Below are 24,972 nucleotides of genomic sequence, written 5' to 3' on the forward strand. Positions count from 1 at the left end.
TCTTCCTGGAAGAGGGTCATTTGGGAAGGAGGGGGGAGAAGCCAAGGCCGACATGGCACTCAGGCCCTAATCCTGGAAGGCCTCGTGGGCCTGGCTACGAAGTTTGCATGGGGAGCTTTTAGGATTTCAAGCTCAGTCTCCATTGAGCACCCCCTCCCTCCGGGGGGCTGTTCCCTCTATGAGGATACCCGCTTCCTTCTGCTCCACTCCCATCCTCAAGACCCCCACCCTCCGCACAGCTGACTTTTCCTTGCCCTCAGATCTCCATGAAAAGATTTATTTTTTCGGGAACCCCCCATTTTTTTTGGACCAAATTCAGCTTCCTATGGTATACATCAGAGCGTTCTGTGCCTTCCCTTTGTAGACAGGAAGATTCAGACTCGTGGTTATTTACCTACTTGTCTGTGCCCCCCCCCGAAGTGTAAACTCTCACATGCCAGGGCCCAGAATAGTGCCTGTACTTAGTAGTTGTTCAATGAATTTATGTTAAAAGAATACATGTATGAATGCCTTTAGAAAAAACACTTGTGGAATGAGTGCCTTAGCTGGAGGGCGTGTGTGGCCCAGGGTCCCCTGGGGTATTGGAAAGACAGGGACCTTCAGATGTTCACGGGGCCTGACCCCCACCCAGGGACAGGGGCCTGAGAAGGGCTCACTGTCTTTATCTGCATCTTGTTTCCCTTCCGAGCTGGGGCCAGGAAGGGGAGGGGAGCCAGCCAGGGGTACAGCTTCTCAGGGGCAGGGTGGGGGGATGGAGAGGGAGCCCCAGCCCCTGCCTGGGCCCTGCCTTCCTCACCCTCACCCCATAGCATGGGAGGAACCGTGGACAAGAGGGGTTCTTCTTGCTTACCCGTGGGTCTGGTTTGTGTTTAGAGGACTAATCTCCTCCTCATGAGGGTGAGTTATCTCCTTGTGAAATCAAGTTGGAGAAACTAGAAGTTTTTACCAGTGAGACACATGTTGCCTCCTTCATGGAAACCCAGGAGAAGGAGTGGACAGGCTCCCCCTCCCCGCCTCCACCCCTGGTCCAGCCCCAGCTGCTCCTTGGGTTGCCGAACGCTGGACTGTGTGCGTGGTGCCCTGCAGATGCAGAGGGCAGAGGTGTGGGCGCTTGGGGGGGCACAGGAGGCAGGTACGTATGCGCAGCCTGGTGCCGGACCCTCCTGGCCACACGCCTGCAGGGCTCAGGCCGCGTGGAGCTGGGGCCTCCTACCCTGGCAGGGCACTTTGTCAGGACCATGATGTGATCCCATCACTGAGGGCCAAAGGAGGCAGAGAGGGGCAGGCTAAGGCTGGGGGTGGGGTGGGTGGGGGGGTTGTCTCGGGGGAGCCTAACAAAGAGGGGGATTGGGCTGACCCCTGAGGGCAGGAGGGACCTGGAGCCCAGCTGGGAGGTTCCAGCTGTGTTGGGCCCGCCTGCTGCCCGCCCACCCTTTCATCTCTGCAGCTCCTTCCTCCCTGCCCTTCCTTGAGTGTGTGTCTGTGGGTCGTTTGGGTGGCTTTGGGGAGGGGGAAGGAAGGGGGGGTTTCTGTGGACAGCTTGGATTGGACAAACTTTCTTTGAAAATGGGCCTTTGCACAGAGGCTGGTGGTCAGACAAACAGGCAGGTGCTCCAGCAAGAGCCCCAAAGACCCCGAGGGCCGCCCTCTTCCCAAGGGGATAACTCCCTGCAGGAGCGGGCAAGACGGGGCGGGAAGGGACGGGAAGGGACTCGAGGAGCCCTTCCCCTTTTCCCTGTGCCAGCAGGTTGGCCCAGGCCCTCTCTCCCAGACCGGCTTTTCCCAGAGAGCTAAAAGCAAGAAAGTAACCTTTAGGATTAAACAGAAACGTTTCTTTGTTTGGGTTTCTTTCTTTCTTTTTTTCTCCCTAAGCCTCTTTTCACATCTGTAGTGGTTTTCCCCCACTTGTCCAGGGGAGGGGGGGCAGAGGAGAAAGGCCGGAGAATGTCGTCCCAGGCAGTGGGGAACCAGACCTCCTCCGGGGCCACAGATGACTACTCCAACTGGTACATCGACGAGCCCCAGGGGGATCAGGAGCTCCAGCCAGAAGGGTAAGTCTGTCTGCTCGCAGAATGGGGTGTGGCAGAGGTTACTGATGGGGGGATGGGGAAGCCACTGCTAAGATGAATTGTGTTGCCCTTTGCTGTGTGACCCTTGGCAAGTCACAGCGTCTCTGGGCTTCAGACTCCTGTTACCGGAGAAAAACGGCCCTGGCCCGGTGTTGATACTTGAGGTGGGGGTCCTGGGCCAGGCTGTCACTTCAAAAGCATCTGTGTGGTTTGTTAAAAATACAACCTCCTGGGCCTTCTCCTTGCAAATTCAGATCCATCCAGTCTGGCGCGGCTCTGGCCGGTAGCTGGGCTGCAGCGTGCTGGCTGAATGGTTGAGGGAAGTTGGGCCTGCCTTCAAGGGGTTCCTGGTCCCTGTGGTGACCACCCGGGGTGTGGTGGCCACCAGCTGTCAGGCCCTCTGGGCAGCCCAGGGCAGGGGGAGGCCTGAGGAAGAAAGGCTGGGGGGAGGGTCCTTGAGGAAAGATGCCCGATGCCTTTGGCCGGTTCTCAGTCTCCATGAAGATGAGGAGGCCCTTTCTCTTTAGCAGGAGTGCTCAGGCGAGCCCAGGGGAGGGAGGCAGCCTCGGCCCAGTCCAGTGTGGCCAGAGGGCTTGGCCCACGGCTCCCTTTGCCAGACCCTATCTTTGTCTAGTCTGGGCACCCTGGTTGAGGGGCTGGGCCTCCCTGGGCCCCATATGCTGCCAAGGACGCCTGGCCTGTGCGGGCCCCAGAGCCCGGTTCTCCCCTTATTGTTCCCGGCCCTTGCCCCATCCCCCACCTCCCTGCTCTGTCTGAGGGTTTGGGGAGCTGGAAAGGTGAGGCTAGGGGGTGGGGGTGGCCGAGCCAGATGTGCACACATCTGCTCTCCATCAACACCTGAAACTAGAGAAGGAGAAACGCTGGTGCGCCCCCCCCAGGGGCTGGGACTGTGGCCTGGCCAGGCTTGGGTCACCGGCAGGGACAGAGGCCCCAGCTAAGCCTCATGCTGGGAGGACTCAGGGTGCTGGCCACCCGGTCAGCAGCTCTGGGTCGGCAAGGGTGCTGGCCGAGCCCTTCCCTTGTTGCTCTGGACAGCCCGCAGGCTCCCCTTGTCCCTGCTGCATAGTTTTGGAGTGGGAGAAGCAGCAGAATGGGGAGGGGCCCAGGACCCTGTGAGGATATGGATCCTGACCTGGGGTAAGACCTTAATCTGCAGCTGTGTCCTTGCGAGCCTCAGGGCCCGGGCACTGGCTGGGGCCAGGCTCTTCAGATACGGCCTCAGACTGAAGCTGGGTACACGGCAGGGCCCGGGCGACGGGGAGCACTGACTCTAGCGTGTGAGGCATCTGCAATCTGCAGCTGCCTTCTCCCACTGCAGGCAACAACGGGGAGGTTTGTTTTTGACTCTACTTACTTGGTCAATCCAAGTGGCCTTGCTTGTCCCCTAAGCGCCACCCCCAAAAGTGGAAGCTCAAGGGGAATCCCAAGGAGCTGAACTTGGGCCCACCTCTCCCTGAGTGAGTCAGACACCCCAGGGAGATGGTGCACTGAAGCTTCGAGGCGCTCCTGATGTTGGGCCCCCCTGCACCTCAGTGTGCCCCCAGCAGGCTGGTTCGGGCTGGTGGGCACTGGTTCCAGTGGCCAGCTGGACTCTGTCTCCTGGTCACACTTGTCCAGGTGCCCTCATGGTGGAAAGACCTGGTTGAAAAGATTGGGAAGGGAGTGAGTCTGATGGGGGTGGGATGTGTCATGTGGGGTCTTCTGTGGGCACGGGACTGATCCATGGAAGCCCACCTGGCCCTTTCCTACCCCCGGAGCCCCCCTGACCCAGTCATGTACCCAGCCTGACATCTGCCCACATGGTATCCACTTATCACTAACAGCCAGAGCCTGGGGACACGAATGCCTGTGGCAGCCATCCAGAATGACACCCACCTCCCCACCACTTCACGGGGCTGCCTGGGGAATTGGAGGCTTCCCTCCTGGCCTGCCCTCCCAGCATGAGGCCAGCACCAGGGTCACTGGCAGGCCCTTCTGCTGGGGGGGGGTGGTGGTGACATGGGGGTGGGTATCAGGACCCGCACCCCAGACAGTCGGCCTTTTCCCTCTGAGTGGGGCCCTTTGTAGGCTCCCGCTCAGAGACTAACTTCTAGAAACAGTTGTCCCGCTCCTTCTTTGTCTCAGTGTCCTCACCACTCTGCAGTCCGGCCTCTGTCTCTGAGTGTCTGAGACCAAGCCTCGCTTCCTTGGCTACATGTGATTCTGGTCCTCACCTCTCCTCTTAGAATAAGGCCTAAAACTCTGCAGTCATTCTGGAAACCCCTTTCGTCTGCTCTTCCATCTCCAGGCATCTACATTCTTCCTCCTATATACGCCTGAGGTGCAGCCTATCGTCTCCCTTCCCCAGTCGCTGCTTACGCTGAACTCCTTGAAAATGTGAATTTTCAACTGTTTTTGATGTACAGAAATGACACTTTCATATGGTTCAACTTAAAACTTCCTTCCATACTCCTTACCTCTCCCCTCCTGGTCAGATGTGGGGGCTTGGAGCCAGACCACCTCAGTTCGAATCCTTACTCTGCTGCTTTCCGGTGTGATTTGGGCAAGATATTTAGCCTCCCTGAGCTTTGGTCTCCTTGTCTACACAACAGAGACAATAATAGCACCCACTTTGTCAGTAATACCTGAGTTAATACAAGGAACAAACAGCGTCTGGCACGTAGTCAATTCTTAGTAAGTACTAGTTACTGCTGTTATTATTCAAATTGAGCCCCAGAAATCTCCCCAGATCCAGAACACCGGCCTGCTTCAACACCCTCAATGGCTCCCTAGTGCCTCCCATGCCTTCTGTGACCTGCTCCCGGCCTGCCTGCAACCTTATAGACTGCAGGCAAACGGAAAGCCTTGCCTGGCCCCAGCCACACCGTCTGCTGCCTGTCACTTCGCTTCCTCGTGTTCCTCCCTCTACACAGAGCTCCCTTTCCCCTTCTTTGCCTCAAAAGATGCTAACCATCTTTTAAACTCACATCAAATGCCACAGGGCAAATCGTAGGACCAAACACTCAATTGCTCCACCCAGGCAAGAGGCTCCACCACGATTCTGAGAAAGAGAGGTCTATGAGGCCTGGAGCAGTCAGAGGCTTCCTGGAAGAGGGGGGAATGAAGTGGCCTTGAAGGCTAGGAAGAATGGGTGAGAAAGAAGAGGGGCTGGGTTGAGCTGGCCCACTCTGTTTCTCCCATGCCTTCTCCTGGGAGCCCCCTGTCTCCTTCAGCCCTGTAACCTCAGAGCGCACCACGAGGGGCATGGAAACCCTGGAACGAGCCCTAGAAGGTGGAGCTGGGCCAGCTTGCAGAGGAGAGATCGGAGGGTGGAGGGAGGTGGTGGGCGGAGCTCCAGTGTACACACCCAGGCCTGAGCCAACCTTCCCTTGCTCTGCAGAGTGGTGCCCACCTGCCGCCCCAGCGTGCTGTCGGGCCTCCTCCACGCTGGCCTGGCCCTGCTGTCGGTGAGTCTACCCTGAGGCCGACCTGTTCGCCGCTCGCCACCTATCGCCAGACTGGACAGGGGGACTTGAGCTCCCTGCTGGGCTGGCGAAGGGGAACCCCAGGAGCCCCAACTCTGGGAGCTCACCCAGGGTGGGGACCCAAACCAAGATGCGGGCCAAGTCCAACCTCTCCGACTTTTGTCACCCTTCGCTTGGCCAGTCCGCAGTCTGCCGCGTGATCGTGCCCTGGGAGGTAGGGCGGTCCTGGGTGTTGAGGCCAAGCCCTCAGACTCAGCCCCTCGGGGAAGGACTGGGCACCCAAGGCCTGCTCTGTGCTCTCCTTTCAGATCCTGGTGCTGCTGTTGCTGGTTGTGCTCGTGAGGTGCCGCCGGCTCCGACCCCCCCACGGGCCCGGCGGGCCTGGGCGCCCCCGCTCAGGTGGCCCGGCTGACGGGGCCACTCTGGGACGGTGGGGGTTTGTTAGGTACCTAGAAGCAGCTCTGGCCTCAGGGACACCCCCACTTCTCTCGGCCCGGGGGCTCTCGCTACCCCTATCTGGATCCCCAGGTTTAGGCGGGAGCCCCAGAGGGAAGGGGAGGGCCGCACTCAGGTCCACCTGCTCCTGTGCTAGACCCAGGAGACACCAGCCCAACAGGGCCTGGCTCCAGGACGCATTACCTCAGGTGGCCCATGGTCTGGACAGGCGATGGCCATCCCATGCCATCTTGACTCTCATTTCCCTTGAAGGCATCACTCGGACCCTGATGCTTAATGGCAGATTATGAGGGACTGATCTCCAGTCCCCATGGCTAGAACTTTCTTCCCCTGTCTCCTTCAGTCCTACAACCCCAGAGCCTGGGACAGGGATGACCCTGAGATGGAACTGGGCAGGCTCATGTGGGAGAGACCAAAGGGTTGGGGGAGGTGGCAGTTGGAGCCCCAGTGCAGACAGCCTTGCCTCCCAGGCCCAGACCACACACCAAGGTGAGTCCTGCCATGATGGTTTTGTGGAGAACTAGCCTGGGTTTCTGTCACTGGTGGGCCCAGGTAAGAGTTTGCCCCGCCTAGTGGGGGGAGAAGGAAGCAGGATGGAGAAGGAAGCGGATTACCTCAGGGCATGAGTCAAGCTGGACAGATGCAGAGGGTCTGAGTGGCCTGCCCAGAGGGCCGATGCCTGGGACAGCTGTGCTTGTGGTCTGCCCTCTGCCTTGGGCCGCACCCAGGCCAGGGCCGTGGCTGTAGCATAAGGATGTTGTGATTCTCCGAGCTCTCTGAAGATTTGCCAGCCCAGACAGACTGATTTGTGTGGAGGCAGCTGTTTCCTGGGGCTTCCAGGGTGGGCGGAGGGAGCAGGGCTCGGGCCTGTTCCTGCTGTGTGCGTGTGTATGGGGGTGGGGGGCCGCATAGTTCTTGAGTCACTTTGCCACAGGGCCCAGAACTTGGGACACAGGAGGCAGGCACTCCGCAGATAGTTGTGGAATGAATGGGTAATGGGGCCTCGGTTTCCTTCTGGAAAGTTTCCATCTCTACCTCCCTGACATATGGAACACGGCACGGGTTCATGGGGGTGCAGGGCCCGAGCGCCGCCCCTCTGTCCCCCTGTCTCTGCACCAGCCCCGTGGATTTCCTGGCGGGGGACACAGCCTGGACCGTGCCTGCGGCCGTCTTCGTGGTCCTCTTCAGCTCCCTGTGTTTGCTGCTCCCCACCGAGGACGCGCTGCCCTTCTTGCCCTTGGCTTCACCCCCCAGCCGAGGTAGGCAGCACGGCTGGGGCCCTGGGGCTGGACTGGTAGGATGGGCTGGGTGGGCATCCAGAGCGTGGGGCAGGCTCTTCTGTAGTGAGTCAGGCACCTCCCATCCCCGTCATGAACCACTGCCAAGAAGATGCTGTCCCGCGGACCTCCCAGCCGCACTGCACGACACCTGCCCTTCGTTGGTCCCAGCTGTCGGGTCACGGCTGCCCTCTCCACCTCCTCTGTTCTTGTGCCAACCCCTCTCCCAGAACAGCGCAGGTCCCTGAGAGTGAAGGAGGGTGGGCAGGAAGTAGTAGGGGTTCTGGACAATTGAGCTGGGCTCAAGGAAGTGACGGTACAAGGACAGTTGCCACCAAGAGGAGCCACTGTCCTCAACATGACCTCTTTAGATCAGCCAGCCCTCACAATGACTCTGCACAGGGTGGGTGTTGGCTCCATTTCACGCTGGAGGAGGCCGAGGGTCAGGGGAGGAACAATAGGAAAGCCGGAGCTCAGTTTACTGACAACGGACTAAGCGCTGTGCTAAGCGCGGTACATCTACCTTCTCGTTTTGCCTTGGCTAATACAGTACCATTATTTCCATTTTACAGATGGAGAAACTGAGACTCCAAGAGGTAACTTGCCCGAGAGCACAAACGCTGGTACTAGTCAGAACCTGAATGTGAATGTGGGGTTCTTGCTCCCTGAACCAGCTGAGGGGCTCAGAAGGGGGAGGCAGGAGAGGGGCCTGCGGGGGCGCCCCACATCTGCCTCTCCATCACGTGGCTCCCTCTGCCCATCTCGCCTTCCAGGGCCTTGGAAGATCATCGCCCTGCTCTATTACCCTGCCCTCTACTACCCTCTGGCCGCCTGTGCCACCGTCAGGCAGGGAGCCGCACACCTGCTCGGCAGCATGCTGTCCTGGGCTCACCTTGGGGTCCAGGTCTGGCAGACGGCAGAGTGTCCTCAGGCACCCAAGGTAACCACTGACGCACAACGGCCTGAGGCAGAGGGGCATGAAGGAACTGCATAAACCCGTCAGGTTCCTTTCCTCTTATTTACGTGTTGGACTTCTCTGCTGCCTTCTACTCTGCCCCGAATTCCCCTCCTGTGAGCGCAGGCCCTTCCAACCTTGGGCACTCTGTGGCAAGAGCAGGGACACGGGAGCTGGGCCTGCCTTCAGGAGCTTCCAGTCTGGGAGGGGGCAGGGAGGAGGAAGGGGCCAAGGGGGAGGAAGAGGGAGCCTGAAATCCCTCCATTATTGATTCCCCAGCCTTCCTTTGGCCAGGCCGGAGTGGGAGCGAAGAGATGGAGGAAGGCGAGCCCTGAACTGGGGGGATGGTCTTGGAGGGCTGAAAAGAGAATTCTAGAACCTCAGAACCTGGTTCACTGACTGCTGGCTGGGAGTGCCCAAAGGGTGGAGGCATAGGCCTCAGCCAGACAACCTGAGTTTGAACCCAGCTTCTTCCTCCCTCCCTCCTTCCCTCCCGCCCTCCCTTCCTCCCTTCCTTCCACAAACATATCTGAAGCGCATACTCTGTACGGGGACATTGCCCAGCACAGGAATATAGCTGTGAGCAGGACGGATGAAGTCCCTAGCATCCCAGGAGCTGCCTTTCCAGAAGGGAAGATACAATAAATAAATAAATATACAGAATGACGCCAGGTGATGCTAAGTGCTTTGAGGAAACCGTGTCACCATTCTGAGACTCAGTTTCCCTCCCTGTAAATGGAGTGGATAACACCAATCCTCCAGGGTAGAGATGAGGATTAGCTGGTTTCTTTGAGAGCAAGGACTTGGTGGGTCTTTTTCCCCATCCAGAACCTGGCACATACTAAGCTTTCAGTAAAAATGTATTGAATTAACAAATAAATGAGTGAATGCAGAAGGAGCCCAATCCTGGGAAGGCCTCAGTGCCAGGAGGTAGGGCTTGCACTTCCCTGATGCCCAGCTCACAACTGTACACGGTCAATATTAGGCCTTTGTCTAATTTTCAGGGGCCTGTGCCCAGAGCCCAGGGACAAAGGAACATAGCAAGGGGGTATCCCCGGTTTCAGACCCCACGGTAGCCCCCTGGAGCAGGGAGGAGGGGATTTCTTCTAAGGGCTGTGGGAGTCCAAGAGCCCGGGAGAGGGGGGAGCAGGTCCGCAGGGCCTCAGAAGGGGAGTGGGAGTGTTTGTGCTGAGTGACCCGGGTAGGGGGGAGCATGAGAGGACCCGAAGCCTCAGACCACCGTCAGCCAGGTGGGAGTGAAGTGGGAAGGGACCTGGGTCCTGGTCTTCTGTCGGGGGAGGAAAGCAGAAGGTAGGTGTATCTGGGCGTCTGTCTGTCTGTCTAGATCTACAAGTACTACTCCCTGCTGGCTTCCCTGCCTCTGCTTCTGGGCCTCGGATTCCTGAGCCTTTGGTACCCGGTGCAGCTGGTGAGAAGCTTCAGGAACACGGCAGGAGCGGGCTCTGAGGTAAAGGGCAGGGCTGGCCTGAGCTCCTATTCAGCACCCAGGACGCCCTGAACTCCTGCACGGCTGTTGGCTCCCTGTGCGCGGGCACAGCACATAGTAGGTGCTCAAAAATATTTGCCGAGTCACCAAGTGACAGGCTAGTCCTCCCTCTTGGGGCGAAGGTTAGGCCAGGCCCTGAGCTGGCACCCGGGGTACCTGGGGCAGCCAGCTGTGCGCACAGCTGGGAGTCAGCAGAGGAGGGGCGGACCAGAGGACAGGGCAGTCCGAGCTCTGCTTCTGAAACCCCGAGGCGCCAGCCGGAGAAATGAGACAGGCCAGGAGACTGGTGCCTCCGAGGAGCTCTGCAGATGCCCAGGAGCCCCAGGAAGCTCCTGGGGCAGAGTCGCATTATGAATCAGTTCTAGGCTGCGTATGGTTGGATAAAGTCAGATAAAGGGGTGGGCTGGGAGAACTGAGGCAGGCTGGGGGGGCTTCCTGGAGGAGGTTGACTTCAATAGGGACCCTGAAGGACAGGGAGGATCTGGAGCAGGGAGAGAATAAGGAGAAGGTCTTGCAGGTGTAGGAAAGAGGAGTAAAGGGGCAGACACGGGTTGTGTCTGTTTTGTTCACGTGTAATTTGTAGCACTGGGCGGGTCTTAGCACATGTTGGATAATCAGCAGCTATTTCTGAAGTTTTAGATAGATGGGTGGGTAAATCATAACGAGAGAGAATTCTTACAAGACAAGGCAGTCTTATTAAGAAGCCTTCTAAGTGCCTACCAAGAGTCAGGCCCTGAGCAAGGGACTGCGGACTCAGAGCTGCCGGCCTGTGTCTGACCCCCAGGGGCTCCCAGGGCGCTGGGGGAGATGCAGGCGGCAACAGAGAGTCACCCGTGAAACTGAGAAGTGCAGCCGGGGCCCAGCCCACGGGCCTGGGTGAGGGCGGAGACAGGGTCATGTACTCTTCTTGGTGGGAGAGGAAGAAGAAGAAAACCACCCTACAGAGGCCCTCAAAGGGAGGGGGACAGCCTCAGGAGAGGCTGAGGACCCAGATGCCAAGGGGCTCGGTTACTCTCCGGTCGGGGAGGGTGAAGGCAGGGCTCACAGGGTGGCCTAGAGGACAGAGCAGCGAGCTGCTGGTGCCAGTTGCTGAGAGATGAACACTGGATGTGGGCAGGTGCTCGGGGGGGCTGATGCGCAGTCGTGGGGATGTGGTGGGTGGCTGGACCGGGGGCCTGGGGCTCAGGAGGGGGGCTGGGATGGAAGCCAGAGAGGTGCCCCGAGGAGGGAAGGAGATCCAGGGGAGAGGCCTGTGGGCTCGGGTCCTCCAGCGGCCGCCCTGGGTCCTCCCTGGGCCCACCCAACTCTGGGTTTGGTAGCAGTAGGGACCTCACGGGCAGTCATTACTGGCCTCCTGACATTCACACTCCTCTGGGGAAGCCCGATGTCCCCTCATTTTTACAGTTGACTCAGAAGAGGGGAGTGGCTCCCCCAGGGTCCCCAGTACACTGGTCACATCTCTACCCCCTGGGCCCTCTCCCTCCTCCTCCAGGGATCTTCGCTGCCTCACCTCTCCCTCCAGCCATGCCTCTCCTCCCGAGAAGTCCTGGAAGAAATAGAATCCTCTTTGGCCCTGCAGCAGAGAGGTTTAAGCCTCAGAGGCCCCAGTCAAGCTTTGACCTGACCCATACCTACCCTGGGTGGTGTGCGTGCGTGTGCGCGTGCGTGTGTGTGTGTTGCCATGGCAACAGGTGACAGGCTTGTATTCTCCTAATGATCAGGGGCAAAGGCTCACCCCACCTTACCACGGGCCTCTGGCACTTAGCAGGCAGCTTTCGGCCTGGAATGTGGCTTAGACAAATCCGGCCACCCTTGTGATCTCCCTGGAGTAGCAGAGGCCTGCGGGATGTGACCTGGAACGGCCCCAACCTGTGTCCTGCTCAGGGATGTGCCCATGGGACCTAGGCTTCCTTTTGCCCCAGTCTCAGCTAGCCAAGGCCAGGGGGCCGGGGCGGGGGGCGGGGGAAGCAGTGAGCAGATGTGACTAAGTGAAGCAGGAGAGAGCTGGACACAGCCCTTAGGACGAACCGCTCAGTGCTGAGTATTCCTAGGAGACTGGTTAGTCTCCTAGTTGTGGAGGAGAAAGGGCAGCTTTGGGGGGCATGGCCCTCACCCCCACAGGCTGGCCCTTCTCTGCACCTGCCACAGCCAAGAGGTTTTTATGGATCCCCATGTGCTCACTGTGACACCCTGAGCCAGGGTCCCAGGGATGGCTCCGGGCAGGTCTCATCTGCTCGTCCATCTGTCTGTCTCCACAGGGGCTGCAGAGCAGCTACTGTGAGGAATATCTGAGGACCCTCCTCTGCCGGAAGAAGCTGGAAAGCAGGTGAGGTCCTAGGCAGCTGGTGGGGCAGAGTGACAAAGAAACCAAACTCTGGGGCTCGGGCCCAGGGCGGGGGCTTCTCCTGAGGGCACCTGCCTGCCTCCGTCTTTCTGCAGCTCCCACACCTCCAAGCATGGCTTCCTATCCTGGGCCTGGATCTGTTATCGAAACTACATCTACACTCCACAGCGAGGTACGGAGCTGTGGTTAAGAGTGGCAGGTGACCTCACCCACGCCTCATGCAGAACAGTTGCCGTGGAAGGCCAGCTCCCGTCCCCCAGAACCCCCAGAACCCTCCAGGAGGAACAGCTCCAGCTGGGGACAAGGGGAAGCCCCTGGCCCAGCTTTGGTGGTCCAGGGTCCTGCAAGCCCTAGCCCTTTACCTGGGCCCTTTGGGAGGGAAGGGGGCTCCCAGGCCTGGGTGGGGCTGGGGCTTACTGCATCCCTCCTTTTGGGGACTGCAGGATTCCGACTCCCTCTGAAGCTGGTGCTTTCAGCCACCTTGACAGGGACAGCCATCTACCAGGTAGGTCCTGCCCCTGTCGTGCCATTTGCCTCTGGACCCCCGCCCCCAACTGCCAAGCGTGGGACAACGTAGGCCCAGCTCCACTCTCCAAAAGCCTCAACCACAGTCCTGTCTGGCTGCTTCTGGATATCTGGGGAACCCTGGCCTGCCCAGAAGAGAGGGGGTGTCAACTCTCACGGGGCTCATGTAGAGTCAGAACATGAGCTTTGGAGTCATACAAACATGGGTCTAAATCCTTGCTCCATTATTTACCTCCTGTGTGACCCTGGGCAAGTTATTCAACATCTCTGAACCCATTAGCTCAGCTGTAAAACAGAGGAAATAGAATGACTTTCCTCTTTGAGCAGTTTGGGAAGGTTTAGGCAGATTTGGGTAGTTCGGAAATAATATGCGTTTGAGAAATGCTCCCCTCCATTGCCACCCCCAGAAAACCGAAAAGCCCAAATCCTGGGAGGTGGGTGTAATTTGTCTCCATTTTACAGATGGGGGAAACTGAGGCTCAGACAGGTGAATTTGACTCGGCCAAGTTCCTCTAGCTAATACCTCAAGGTAGTCAAGATGTGAACCCAGGTCCATCTAGCTTCAATGCCTGAGATAATCTATAGGATACTTGGCTTTTGCCAACGTGGGAAATTGGAAATTTTCTACTCCACAGCTTAGATAGATAGATGACCGATAGGGAGACAAAGGTGTAGATAGACAGTTGTGCTGTTTGGAAGCACAGCAGGGGCCTGGTAGGCTAACGTCCTATCTCTACAATGTGCTGGTGAGCACGCTGCTTCGGGGCCGCGAACTCTGATGGGTGCTGGGCATGGGGACGCGGCCTGTGCGCTGCCGGAGTTTCTGCCCTGAAGTCTCCCTGTGAGCTGAGGAAACACTTCATCTGGGATGGGGGCCTGGTGTGAGCACAGCCAGGTCCTGGCACCTTCCTTGTGGGGCTCTTCCAGGTGGCACTGCTGCTGCTGGTGGGCGTGGTACCCACCATCCAGAAGGTGAGGGCGGGGATCACCACGGACATCTCCTACCTACTGGCCGGCTTCGGGATCATGCTCTCAGAGGACAGGCAGGAGGTGGTATGGCTGGTGAAGCATCACCTGTGGGCTCTGGAAGGTGAGGCCTCCCGGGAGCCCCGGAGGGCGCCCAGTGGGGACATGAGTCGCATACCCCAGCTCAGTTCCAGCCTGCCAGGGACATGCGGGGTGCTCCTGGGCATGTCCCTTCCTCTCTCTCTGGGTCTCGACTGCCTCCCCTCCAAACTGGGGTGGTCGTGGCTTCCGGTTCCAGGTCTCTGAGACCTGAAGGAGTCATCTGAGTGGCCCCTCAGCTCATGTGGTGTCTCCCACCCCCCAGCTCCAGTGTCTTTGCTCAGCTCTCTGGGCAGGGAGACGGGCAAGGCCTCGGGATGTATGAGCTGAGGGGACGGCCCCTTGAGCCTTGCTGAGGGGAGGGAAGGAGGGAAGGAGGCAGTGGTGTGGGACATTGGGCCAGATTCTGAGCTAATCGCCATGGCGGGGGGCGGGGGGGGAGGTTGGGCAGGGCGATGCTTCCTGTCCCCAGTCCCTGTCCTCCTGGGCCATCTCCATTCTCCTTCCTTCCCTTGACAATGAGCCCTCGGGCCAGGAAACCATACCAGCCTCCACTTCTGGGGTCTGATGCCTCCTTCAGCCCTTAGTCTGGTCATCCACCTACACCACCTCCCAGGCCCTCCCAGTGGCCCCTGTGGAGGAGGTTGAGAAGTGTCCACACCTGACATGCGGGGAAGGATTCACTTGGGGTCGTACAGCTGGGCAGAGTGGAGTGAAGAGAGGAACACGGTCTCCTGACACCTTGCTGGGGCTCTCTCCACCATCTTGAGACAAGGCCTGGTGGTCAGGAATCCTGGGGCCTGCAGCATCTGCTGACTTGGAGTCCCCGGGAGATTTCTCTAAGTTGGCCGAAAGCCGGACCACAGGCAGGGGCCCACATGCCCCACCTCCGCCCAGGGTCGGCCCCCTGCTTACAGCAGCCCTGTTAGGTCGGTGTCATCAGTCCTCACCCGCGGCACAGGAAATGAGGCTCAGAGCGGGAAGTGACCTGTCTGGGATGGTGGGCTTTGCTTCTACCCCCCACACCGACATTTAACATCACATGCTGCAGTTTCCAAGCCTCAAGGCCTCCACTTTGGATCTTCTTGGATTCAGGCGCCAAACAGAGCAAGCAGTGTTTACTCTCCTAGTCCACAGATGAGGAAAACTGAGGCCCAGGAGGATTAGAGCTATGCCCAAAGCCACTCAGCAAGCCAGGGTCGGAACTGAGATTATATCTGGGCCCAGGGGCCCTTTGATGTCTCCTTAGCTTAAGGAACTAATGTCTTCTGAACACCGAGAGCTGTTTTAGGCTGCCCACTGGGCACCTGGACCATAAGCCTGGCATCGCTCACAGAGGGCTCAGCCTCTGAGTCAGGCAGACTAGATTAACTCCCGCTCCATCACTTATAAGCTGTGTGACCTTGGGCATGCCACTTCACTTCTCTGGGCTTCAACTTCCCTACTGCAAAAGGTGTCAAAGCTACAAGGGCAGCCTTGTCCCTGAGGCCCTCCATCCCGTGGGGGAAGTCAGATCTCTCTACCAAGCAGGGTCCCAGAGGAAGCAAAGAGCAGGAAGATTTTATGGGTACTGGGGTTTGGAGAGATCCAAGTTTGGAACCAATTGAGGGAGAGAAGAGCAGGAGGTAGATGGATGAAGATCAAAAGCCAGGCCTGGCGCCGGGGGGCTTGCTCATCCTTCACCCTGTGTTAACCTGTTCACTCACGTGTGCAGGCTCAGCAGGCAGACCCCTCACCTGGCAGGAAATGTCCAGAACGCCCTCCTGCTGGTGCTGAGCTCGCTGCCGAAGGGCAAGCGGGGCCGAGCAGAGCTGCACATGCCCAGTGCGCTCTTCTGTAGCATTGTTCTCGACCCTGGCTGCGCCTGAGAATCGCCTGGTAACTTCTTTAAAATCCCGAGGCTCAAGCCTCTTGCTGGACTCCAGAAGCGCTGAGGGTGGGGCCCCGCCTTTAGGATCCAACAAGCCCGCCTGGGGATTCCCATTCAAGCCTAACTTTGAGAACCGCTGTAGCAGGCACTTGATACCTGCCAGTGGGTTGGTTGATTTCAGTCAATTGCTGATTGAAATGAATCACGAAGGCTCTGTCTTTGGAAAGGCCCCAGTGCAGTGGTTCTCAACCCAGGCTGCACGCAAAGCTACAAAAGCTAGGGACTGGGTCCCACACCCAGAAATTCTGACTGAATTGGCCTGGGGTGCCGCCTGGGCCATGAGGGGTTTTCACAGCTCCAGGTGGCCCCGCTGTGCTGCCAGTGCCGAGACCCCCCCTCTCCAGCCCCGAGGCTACGTGGGACTAGCGCGTGCCTCTCCCCGTGTGTTTGCGCCTGCTCCCAAGGCTCTGGGTGGGACGCAGGCTCCAGCAGCCCTTCCCCTGGATGACTGATGAGATCAGGGGCAGGCACCCGGGGCTGATTCCGGGTCTGCTTGGAAATAGTCGCAGGCCTCTCAGCCCATCACTTGCCAGCAGTGTGACTCTCTCGCTGAGCCTCGGCTTCCTGGTTGGCCCAGTGCCTCTTCGGTGGGGTTGTTGTGGGGGTGCAGACCGAGGCGGGGTGTGGATGGAGGGCGGGAGAGCTGCAACCTCAAATCCCTAGGAGGCCTCAATACCTCGGCTGCTCGCAACGCCCTGTGCATTCTCCCCTGTTGCTGAGGATGCAGCAAACTCATTATGTGTGGGCATGGCCGGGGGTGGGGGGGCAAGGAGCTGGGCAGGAGGGGCCACCGCCGGAGGAGATGGGTAGCAGTGGTCACCTCCCTCCTTCTGAAGGACACAGGCCACACTGACATGGACTCACACCCTCTGTGGGCCCACACATGACATGGGGTCTTATGGCCCATGTCATGCTGGGAGCTAGGCAGCCGGGCATGAGCAAGCCAAGGCTGGGAGACCAAGGGGCCCCCTGAAGGCCATACGGCCAGGAAGCCAAGGAGATGGAGGCAGTTGCAGGTTGGATGGTGTCTCTCTCTGGGGATCACACAGCAATGGAAGCCTCAAGACAAGGGTGGAGACCAGGTCTGCAGCCTCGGAGCTGGCCTCTCCCTGTCCTGGCCACCACGTCACTGGGCAGGAGGGGCGGGCTGAGATTGTTGAGTTGTACTGCATCTGAGAACAAGGTGGGCGGGGGGAGGTGGCAAGGGGCCTCCGCTCAGGGCAGAGGATGGGTATGGGGCAGGACTAACTCCCACCCAGGCACCCCCCTGGGGGCAGTTCAGGGGCTCCCACCTCCCACTTTGCTCCCTCTCTGCCCCTCCAGTTTGCTACATCTCGGCCTTGGTCCTGTCCTGCTCACTCACCTCCCTCATGCTGATCCGCTCACTGGTGACCCACAGGTCAGTGGCAGGGTCTGACCCCCCGTGCAGATGTGGGGAAGAGGTGCGGGAGCCCTGAGCCAGGAGGCCTGCAGGGCAGGGCCTGGGCCTGGACGAAGGGAGAGCCACTGGAGGCCCAGGTTGTCCCTGTGTCCCGCCCCCCCCAACCCCCCTGCCCAGCTGCCCCATGGTGGGTGGGGAAGGTGGGGCCTTCCTGTCTGGTGGGAGTGATACAGGGCTCAGCTGAGCAGGGCTGGGGGTGGACTTGGCCCTCTGAGAAGGGACTGCTGGGCGGACTGATTCAATGGGGAAGGCAGCCTGGAAACAGCCTGGAAAGCCAGCCCTCCACCTGGGATCGGAAGAAGAGGCAAGAGCTGAGGGAGGGAGAGGGCGCTCCGGGGGCCGTAGGGACTGTGTAAGAAGCAGCAGCAGGGGTGAGGCTGCCACACGCCAGGGTGGGTGTGGAGGTGACCCGGCTGGCGCTGGGGCACTGAAGAGGTTGTGATGGGCCACTGAATGCCAAATTGTCTCGCTTGCCCTTTCACGGGGAGTGATATGGAGCTGAGTTGTGAGCGGAGAAGGGAAAGAAGGTTCTAGTTGTGAGCAGGGTGCATGGAAAGGGGAGCAATGTCAGAGAGTGCATTTGCCAGGCCTCAGGGTTTTTGTGCAGGGATCTCCTCCCACAGGGTTGGCTCTACTTTGGCTGGCACTCAGGCCCTCAGGCCTCTGTCTGCCTGGAACCTTGCCTCCTGCCCTGGTGGCTGATCTGCGAGTCACTTTCCATCCCTACTGTTGTTTCCTCACTTTTCTGACTTGGCTCAGGTTTGAGCCTTCTGCCTGAACTTGTCTCCCTTGATCCCGGCCTTGCCCCTTACCTTGCTCTGAAATGTACTCTTATTCATCCCTTAAGACTCTACTCAGATACCACCTCCTCCAGGAAGCCCTACCTGACTCCCCAGCCTGGGTTAGTAATTTCTGCAGGGCTCCCACAGCCCTTGGCTTTCCTGTCCGTGGCCACAGGTTGTAAGTAGACAGGGAGTTCCACCAGAGGAGGAATCTAGGGAGTGTGTGTGGTCCCTGAGATCCCTGCCTTCCTCTCCCCCTCTGCCCTCCCCTCCCCCAACCAGGGCCAATCTGCAAGCTCTGCACCGAGGGGCCGCCCTGGACCTGGGCCCCCTGCCCCAGAGTCCCCACCCCTCCCGCGAGGCCATATTCTGTTGGATGAGCTTCAGCGCCTACCAGACAGCTTTTACCTGCCTTGGTGAGCCCCACTTGCCACCCCACCTGGCTTCAGCTGGCCCCAGAAACTGGCCCCAGTTGGGAAGGGGAGAGCACTCAGCAGGTCTGGGCTGCCCCTGGGTGTCTGCCTGTGCTGGGGCGAACTCCAGGGCGAGAGTAAGAAGAGGGACCCACCTTGCCTTCTCTGCCTCCAGGAGGCTCGCTCAGGTTTGGGGAGGGGGGGCAGATGCAGAAGCCCCTGGGGAAAGGTTACCCCTCACGTGAGGATAGCCCCTCAGGGCCACCAGCCATTTACACAGAGGGTGGACCCAGGGCTGCAAGGTGGGAACTTCAAGGAGGCATATTCCTGCTTATATAACAGAGTGTTATGCCGCAGTGGGCTGCCTTGGAGATAATGAGATCCCCGTCACTGGGGATATGCAAGCAAGGTTCTGTGGTCACTGTTGGGGCTGCAAGGGGGGTCCTGCCCTGAGAGAGTTAGGTTAGATTAATTTCCAGGACCCCTCCTACCTCCAAGTTTCTGATTCTTCCCAGGGGCTGTACAGTGAATAAAGCCCTCTGAAATGTGATGGGGCTGGGCTCAGTGTTGCAAAAGTGAGGGCCAGATTCCCTTCGCTGACGGTTCCTTCAGTTCTCACCTCCCTGGGGGAGGAGGAGGAGAATGATAAAGGAGAAGAGGAATGACTAGTACAAAAAGTTGTCATTCCTCATCTTGGTAGATTTTATACCTCCCAAGCTCTTTTACACGCATTACGCCGTGTAAACACCTAGCCAGTTGTTTCAATAGACGGCTTTCTGGGGTCAACGGTGTGTCAGTCTCTGGCCAGTAGGAATGCAAACATTAATTTAAAATGCAATCTTGTCCCCAAGGACTCAGGGGCAATTGGGGGAAAATAACGTTTGCAGAGCACTTTGTGGTTTTCAAAGAGTCGCCACAGACATTATACTGGATGGTCCCAACAAGCCTTCTGAGGTAGGGGCCACTACCCTATTTGACAGAGGATGAACAGGAGTTCAGAGAGGTAGAGGAACTTGCTCCAGTTGGCACAGCTAGGCAGTGGGAGAGCAGGGATCTGCATCCAGGCTTGCGCCATTCCTAAGCCCTTGGGTTCCTGGGAGTGCCAGGGTGGGCTGGGTCCCGCAGAGCCTAATGTCTGTCCCCCTGCACCTCCCCATCCTGCAGGGCTCCTGGTGCAGCAGATCATCTTCTTCCTGGGGACCATGATCCTTGCCTTCCTGGTGTTCATGCCTGTGCTCCATGGCAGGAACCTTCTGCTCCTCCGATCCTTGGAGTCCTCATGGTGAGAGAGGCAAAGAGTTGAGGGCTCTGGGACCACTTCCCAGAGGGCTACTAATAGTGACATCCTCCCCACCCCACTTGCAGGCCCTTCTGGCTGACCTTGGCCCTGGCTGTGGTCCTACAGAAAATGGCAGCCCACTGGGTCTTCCTGGAGACTCACCATGGACACCCACAGCTTACCAACCGGTGAGGAGGCTCCTGGGCTTGTGGTACCCCCAGGACCTCAGCCTCTTCTTCGGTGTCTTTCTTGTAGTGTCTTTCTCCCTCCACTGCCATCTCTCCCTTTCCTCTCTCTCGGGAAGCCCAGTGGGGAGTAGGAGAGCTTGCCTTACCCAAACGGAAAGGGAACAGTGGCCCAGCCTACTCGGGAATACTTCTCTATTCACCTGTTACAGTATCAGGAATATGAGCCACGAGCCTTTCCTGCTTTGGGGGTCAGCACTGCTCTCCCCTGGATCCTCTGTGTCCTCCAAAACCCTGTGCCTCCCCCTTTGCAGGAAGGAGGTTAATCGAAACATTATTTCCATGTTAGGTGGAAAGGCTGTGGGAGGACCTCAGCGCCAGGAGGGACTCAGAGTCAGTGGACAAGGGACCTAGAGGAGGGAGGTGGGAGACAGAAAGATCCAGGCCATAAGCCCCAGGTCTGCCATTGACTAGCTAGACAGCCTTAGCTAAGCCACCCGATCTCTCTGGGGCTCAGTTTCCCTTCTATAGAAGAGAGTACCACACCCGCTCCCAGGGTGGTGGGGGGCAAGCTGGCTTGAGAGAGCAGGCCCAGCACAGGGCAGGGTGCTTCAAAGGTGTACTCGATAAATGGTAGGTAGTCAATAAACACACAGCAGCTGTGCTCATCCACGACTGACCCTGACCCTGAGGAAGGCTGTGTGTGTGTGGGGGGTGGGGGGGCAGCCTCGGCCTTTTCTCTCCCCACCCCCAGGCGAGTGCTCTACGCAGCCACCTTCTTCCTCTTCCTCATCAACGTGCTGGTGGGCACCATGGTGGCTGCCGGGCGCGTGCTCCTCTCCGCCGTCTACAATGCCATCCACCTTGGCCAGATGGATCTCAGCCTGCTGCCGCCCCGAGCAGCCACTCTCGACCCCGGTAAGGTCGCTGGGCAGGGGCCATGAGCAACGGTGGCTCGGGCCGTGTAAGCACCAAGGCAGGGTCTGTCCTGGCCTGGGCCACGTGGCACTGTGTCCCAGAGCCTGTCTGTGACCCCGTGGGGCGAGTGGGGCAGCGGGCCCACGTGTGGTGCATGTGCCATCTGCTCGGGGGCAGGGTGCGTGGGAGGGGGGCCCTCCTCCCCCCAGCACTGTCGTCCTCCACCCCTCCCAGGCTACCACACATACTGCAGCTTCCTGAAGATGGAGGCCAGCCAGTCACATCCGGCCACGACTGCCTTCTGCGCCCTGCTCCTGCAGACGCAGCAGCCCCGGCCTCCCCGGGCCCCCCAGGACGGCCTCAGACAGGGGGAGGAAGAAGAAGGTGCACCTTCCCCCGGGAGATGGCGGGAATCGAGACCACCCCCTTCTCTAAGGGACCAGGCACACCTCCTCCCCCCCACATGGGATGCATGTCCAACGTACAACGTAGGAGTGCCAGGAAAATGCTTACTTCCTCTCTCCCTCCGAGGCCTGTGGGAGAAAGGAAGTGAGAAGTTTCCTGGCCCCTGCCAGGGTGATTTTTTCCCACGATACAAACATACCCTATCTCCCTCTCCCCATTCCACAAGCTTGCACACACACCCCCTTCTCACACACAGAATGAGATGTCTCCCCCCTTCCTCCCTGCCTGGAAAGTGTGTAGTAGGGAGGGGGGCACTGGGCTGGCTGTCCCAGCCCTTCCTCCAGTCCCTTCCATAGAGCTGTCCCCTCCCTCTTCTGTCTGCCACCTGCAGATGACATCCTGAGCCCTTACAAACACCCCTCTGCAGCCCACGCTTCTGCCCACCTCCTGCTCAGTGAGCAGGCCCCTGGAACGCCAGGCCCCCCAGCCTCCCCAGCACTACACGTGGGATTTTCAGACTGCTCGGGGCTGGTGCTAGGGGGCGTGGCTGGGTGTTTGCTGAGTGACTCACAGAAAGTCTCCCCCTCAGGGATGCAGCTGCTGCAGACCAAGGACCCCGTGGCCAGGGGAACAGGGCCCAGGGCCCGCCAAGGCAGGGCCCGCTGGGGGCTGGCCTACACGCTGCTGCACAATCCGGCCCTGCAGGCCTTCCGGAAGAGGACCCTGTCGGGTGCCTAAGTCAACGGAGCCCAGCCCTGAGGGTGGGGAAGCCGCCACGTCCTTGTCTGTGCTGGGGTGCTTCCCCCCGCCTCCAGCCCCCTCCCTCCCAGCTTCCCCAGCATCCTCCGAGCCACTGCAGCCTCTGGGTGCGCAAGTTCTGGGGATCGGCATGAGCCGCCAGCACCAGAAGCCAGGGGGCGCTGTGGTTGGGTGGAGGTCTGTCCCGCAGCCGCAGCCTCGGGAGCGCTCTGGCCTGCCCCCTGGTCTTGGGAAGCCGGCGAGGGCTCTGGAGGCAGTAATCCGTGGTTTCGGCGGTGGAACTGGGGCGGCCACCTCCAGGCCCTTCCCCAGGCTGACTCTGCCACCAGCCTGAGCTCACGAAACCTTCTCCTGACTGGGGTCGGTGAGTCAGGCCAGAACAGCCTCACGTTCCAGCTCAGCCCCACCTCAGCCTTGGATGCACCACCACGGAACCAGACACAGAGCTTCCTCTCTCCTCCAGCTTCCCCCCTCCTCTCCGGGGCCCCGTGCCTTCCTGCGAGGCAGCCCAGGAGGAAGCCATGGGCTCCTACCGGGCAGCAAAGTCATGGCTCCAACCAGGCCCCACACCGAGCTGGCCACACTTGAGAGCCCGATATTTTTGCAGTTGGTATGCCTTTAGATATTATGAAAGAGGTTAGTGTGCTTCCCGTAATAAACTTGTCCCTGAGAAACAGTCCTCCTCCGGGGCGGGGTACGTGGGGGAAAACTGCCAGTAAATCAGCACTGCATTTATGGGGCTTGGGGTGGCGGCGTATTCTGCTCCCATGTGGGGCTGGCCATGCGGTGCGGGCCAGAGGAGGACCCATGGCCATATCCCTTTGGGTGGTAGAGGGACTGGGGACCCTATGGCGCCACCCCTGAGCTATGTGGACATTGGCTTTGGAGGTAGGACTTTTTCTGGGTCGTCAAGAACGGGCAGGACTTGGGGAGGGGAGATTCCAGGAAGACGGGGAGCATTATGAATAAAGGTGTGGAGGCGGTGGGGAGGCACAGGGCGGAGCTGTCCTAAAAGGAATGGACCCCATGCGTTGCGAGGGGGTCCCTTCCCTTGCTGGGGACTGGTGGAGGCGGGGGATGTGTGACTCAGGGTGTGGGCTCCACTGTGGGCCTGGGGGCTACAGAGGGTAGGGAAAACGTGGCCACTCCACAGATCTGGGTCGGTGGGACCTTGAGAAACGTCTACGCAAATAGTGGAGACCAACCTCTCTCCTTGCCCCCATTCCTGCACCCCCACCATGGCCTCAGATACACAGGAAGCGAGGGGTAGGGCCAGGGAGCTCACATCCACCTTCAAGGCTGCCCATGAGGAGAGCAAAGAGGGCAGGCCCTGATCCCACTGCAGTCCATTGAAAAATATCTTCCTGGCCTGTGGTGGTGACTGACGGGGTCACAGAGATGAGAAGGCAGACTGGGTCTCTGCCCTTAACAGGGAAACAGACACAATGGACTATGATCAGGCTGGGACACCGGACGCCCAGGGCTGTGTGAGCCAGAGGAGGGGACCTCATCCACATTGGGAGGGAGTGGGAACAGCATCCAGGAAGGCTTTCTGGAGGAGGTGGTGCTAGAGCCGACTTAGCCAAGGGAGAAAGAGGGGAAGTGTGTCCAGACCGAAGGAGCGACATGTGTAAAGGTACAGAGGGTAACACATCACAGACGATTAAGGGAACAATTAATTCGCAGGTCCCACAGAGGCACGGAGCAGTGGTTCTCATCAGGGAATCAGGCACAGGGGTGATGCACGGCTGGCTGGGGAACTTGGCCTTCACCCTGAGGGCTGGGGGAGCCACGGATGACTTTAAAGCAGGGAGTGGCTAGTTCATTCAGAGCACAGTGTTCCCCAGCTGCCCCTAACTCAGGTCTTAGGCCCAGGTCCCACTTCCAGAAGACAAGCCTGCTCCGCTGTGAATGGAGCCAGAGAAGTCAGGGGTCCAAGCTGGGTTAGGATATCAAGCCTTAGATGATCAGAGTAATCGGACCCTTAAGTATCCTACCCGTCCTTTGTTTTCTGAGGAAACTAAAGCCCAGAGGTGGGCCGTGATTTGCCTAAGGCGGCACAGCACCCAGGACTTGGGTCCATCCTGCTCTTTCCACCAGACGCGCAGTCACCCTTGACATGTGCTGCTGGTGATGTCAGCTCAGCCGGAGCCACGAGCTGCTGAGGGGGTGGGGGGAGGTTCTGCCTGGGGACCAGGAGAAGGGGGATGGGGAGCTGGCCAGCCTCCAAGGCTCACAGCTGCAACCCCAGGGTCCTTGGCCTCCCTGCCTCCACTTTGCTGGGCTCAACAGTCTTGAGCGTAGAGCTTGGGAGGCTGCAGAGCCTCTCCTGCTGGGGGTCTTGTCCCTGTGGGCAGCACCCTTCAGTCTGGAAAGGGGTGGGGACGGAGACATATCTCTGACTGGGCACAGATACGGGGATTGGTCTCCAGGTTCCGACTCCATGTATGTGCTCCCCACTCTAAGAGACCCGCAAGATGCTGCCAGGACCTCACCGCGCCCCCCCCACCAAGTCAGTCACTGATCCACCTGCTGTGTGGGAAAGACTCCAAGGCCAGACTTTCCTCCAGGAATACCATTTCCTCTTCCTGGAAAGCACTGTTCATCTCCTCCCCCCTCGAAGATGCTCTCTTATTCTCGATCTCTGAGTCTTTCTCTCTCTCCCCCTTCTCTCTCCACTGCCCTGTGTCCCCATCTCCTCCTTTCTCTTTCCTCTCCATCTTGCCTTGTCAGTCCCCCATTTCCTCTCCATTTCCTACCATCTCTTCCAGGAGCTGGACCGGGAAGAGGGGCCACAAGCCGGGGACTCCCATTCCCCATCCTCCTCCACAAGGGCTCCCCAGGCCACTGCTGGCAGGAAGCCCTGCTCAGGGCCACCAGGACCCCAGGGAAGCCTCTGTAATGGTTGTCAGGCCTGCACCCCCATTTGTCCTGTGGGCTAGTTTGAAGAGAGAGAACATCTGCGGTTCAGCTCAGCTCAAGGCCCAGCCCCCAGCCCCCGGCCCCCGGCCCACCCCTTTCGTGCTGCCTGCTACACAGTCTGTGTGTGCCTCGCGGGCCCCACCACGTGTGGACAGGCAGCCTGGGCGTCCTGACTCTCCAGCGCCCTATCCTATCCCAACCGGGGTGGTAAGGAGGGGTCCTAGATTCAGACAAAACGCCAGGCAGACACAAAGC

At 59.2% G+C, this 24,972-nt stretch overlaps 1 protein-coding gene across 1 annotated transcript; it reads left to right on the forward strand.

The window, feature by feature from the left end:
- Positions 1-1,600: 1,600 nt before the first annotated feature.
- STRA6 (signaling receptor and transporter of retinol STRA6) lies at positions 1,601-22,460 on the forward strand. Its single transcript, XM_078078707.1, has 18 exons — positions 1,601-2,051; positions 5,470-5,536; positions 5,863-5,999; positions 7,130-7,269; positions 7,860-7,883; positions 8,061-8,227; positions 9,588-9,710; positions 12,008-12,075; positions 12,189-12,265; positions 12,537-12,598; positions 13,546-13,708; positions 16,937-17,012; positions 18,119-18,252; positions 19,414-19,531; positions 19,615-19,716; positions 20,468-20,631; positions 20,866-21,015; positions 21,626-22,460. Exons 1-18 carry the CDS (start codon positions 1,945-1,947, stop codon positions 21,772-21,774), a joined length of 2,028 nt encoding a protein of 675 aa, XP_077934833.1. The 5' UTR covers positions 1,601-1,944; the 3' UTR covers positions 21,775-22,460.
- Positions 22,461-24,972: the final 2,512 nt, after the last annotated feature.

This window comes from Halichoerus grypus, chromosome 8, assembly GCF_964656455.1.
Source record: "Halichoerus grypus chromosome 8, mHalGry1.hap1.1, whole genome shotgun sequence".
Taxonomy (NCBI): Eukaryota; Metazoa; Chordata; class Mammalia; order Carnivora; family Phocidae; genus Halichoerus; species Halichoerus grypus.

Bases quoted from the DNA above. Each gene is read 5' to 3' on its own strand.
- STRA6 (XM_078078707.1), top strand. From the start codon at position 1,945: ATGTCGTCCCAGGCAGTGGGGAACCAGACCTCCTCCGGGGCCACAGAT. The intron at 12,266-12,536 runs GTACGGAGCTGT...TGGGGACTGCAG, and splicing joins CATCTACACTCCACAGCGAG to GATTCCGACTCCCTCTGAAG. The intron at 21,016-21,625 runs GTGCACCTTCCC...TCTCCCCCTCAG, and splicing joins ACAGGGGGAGGAAGAAGAAG to GGATGCAGCTGCTGCAGACC.